Source organism: Penaeus vannamei, chromosome 9 (genome assembly GCF_042767895.1).
Source record: "Penaeus vannamei isolate JL-2024 chromosome 9, ASM4276789v1, whole genome shotgun sequence".
Taxonomy (NCBI): domain Eukaryota; kingdom Metazoa; phylum Arthropoda; class Malacostraca; order Decapoda; family Penaeidae; genus Penaeus; species Penaeus vannamei.
In genome coordinates, this window is record NC_091557.1 from 8,653,038 (window position 1) to 8,653,947 (window position 910).

The 910-nt window shown below is 57.5% G+C and overlaps 1 protein-coding gene across 1 annotated transcript in view; it reads left to right on the forward strand.

Annotated features, from left to right (window-relative positions):
• Positions 1–655: 655 nt before the first annotated feature.
• Positions 656–910, forward strand: part of LOC138862511 (uncharacterized) — a 14,363-nt gene continuing 14,108 nt past the window's right edge. Inside the window, exon 1 of the mRNA XM_070124907.1 lies at positions 656–834. Within this exon, the coding sequence (XP_069981008.1) occupies positions 656–834 (179 nt within the window). The remainder of the gene's footprint in view (positions 835–910) is intronic.

Sequence of the window (910 nt, forward strand, 5' to 3'; positions counted from 1 at the left end):
CTCGCCCTCACACTCCCTCCACAAGCCACTGTCACCCTCCACCCTCACACTCCCTCACTAAGCCACACTCACTCTCACACTCCCTCCACAAGCCACTCTCACCCTCGCCCTCACACTCCCTCCACAAGCCACTGTCACCCTCCACCCTCACACTCCCTCCACAAGCCACTGTCACCCTCACACTCACACTTTTTCCACAAGCCACACTCACCCTCACACTCCCTCACTAAGCCACACTCACTCTCACACTCCCTCCACAAGCCACTGTCACCCTCAAACTCACACTCCCTCCACAAGCTACTGTCACCCTCACACTCACACTTCTTCCACAAGCCACACTCACTCTCACACTCCCTCACTAAGCCACACTCACTCTCACACTCCCTCCACAAGCCACTGTCACCCTCACACTCACACTTCTTCCACAAGCCACACTCACTCTCACACTCCCTCCACAAGCCACTCTCACCCTCACACTCCCTCACTAAGCCACACTCACTCTCACACTCCCTCCACAAGCCACTGTCACCCTCCACCCTCACACTCCCTCCACAAGCCACTGTCACCCTCACACTCACACTCCCTCACTAAGCCACACTCACTCTCACACTCCCTCCACAAGCCACTCTCACCCTCACCCTCACTCTCCCTCCACATGCCACTCTCACCCTCCACCCTCTACACTCCTTCCACAAGCCACTGTCACCCTCCACCCTCACACTCCCTCCACAAGCCACACTCACTCTCACACTCCTTCCACAAGCCACATTCACTCTCACACTCCCTCCACAAGCCACTCTCACCCTCGCCCTCACACTCCCTCCACAAGCCACTGTCACCCTCCACCCTCACACTCCCTCACTAAGCCACACTCACTCTCACACTCCCTCCACAAGCCACACTGACTCTC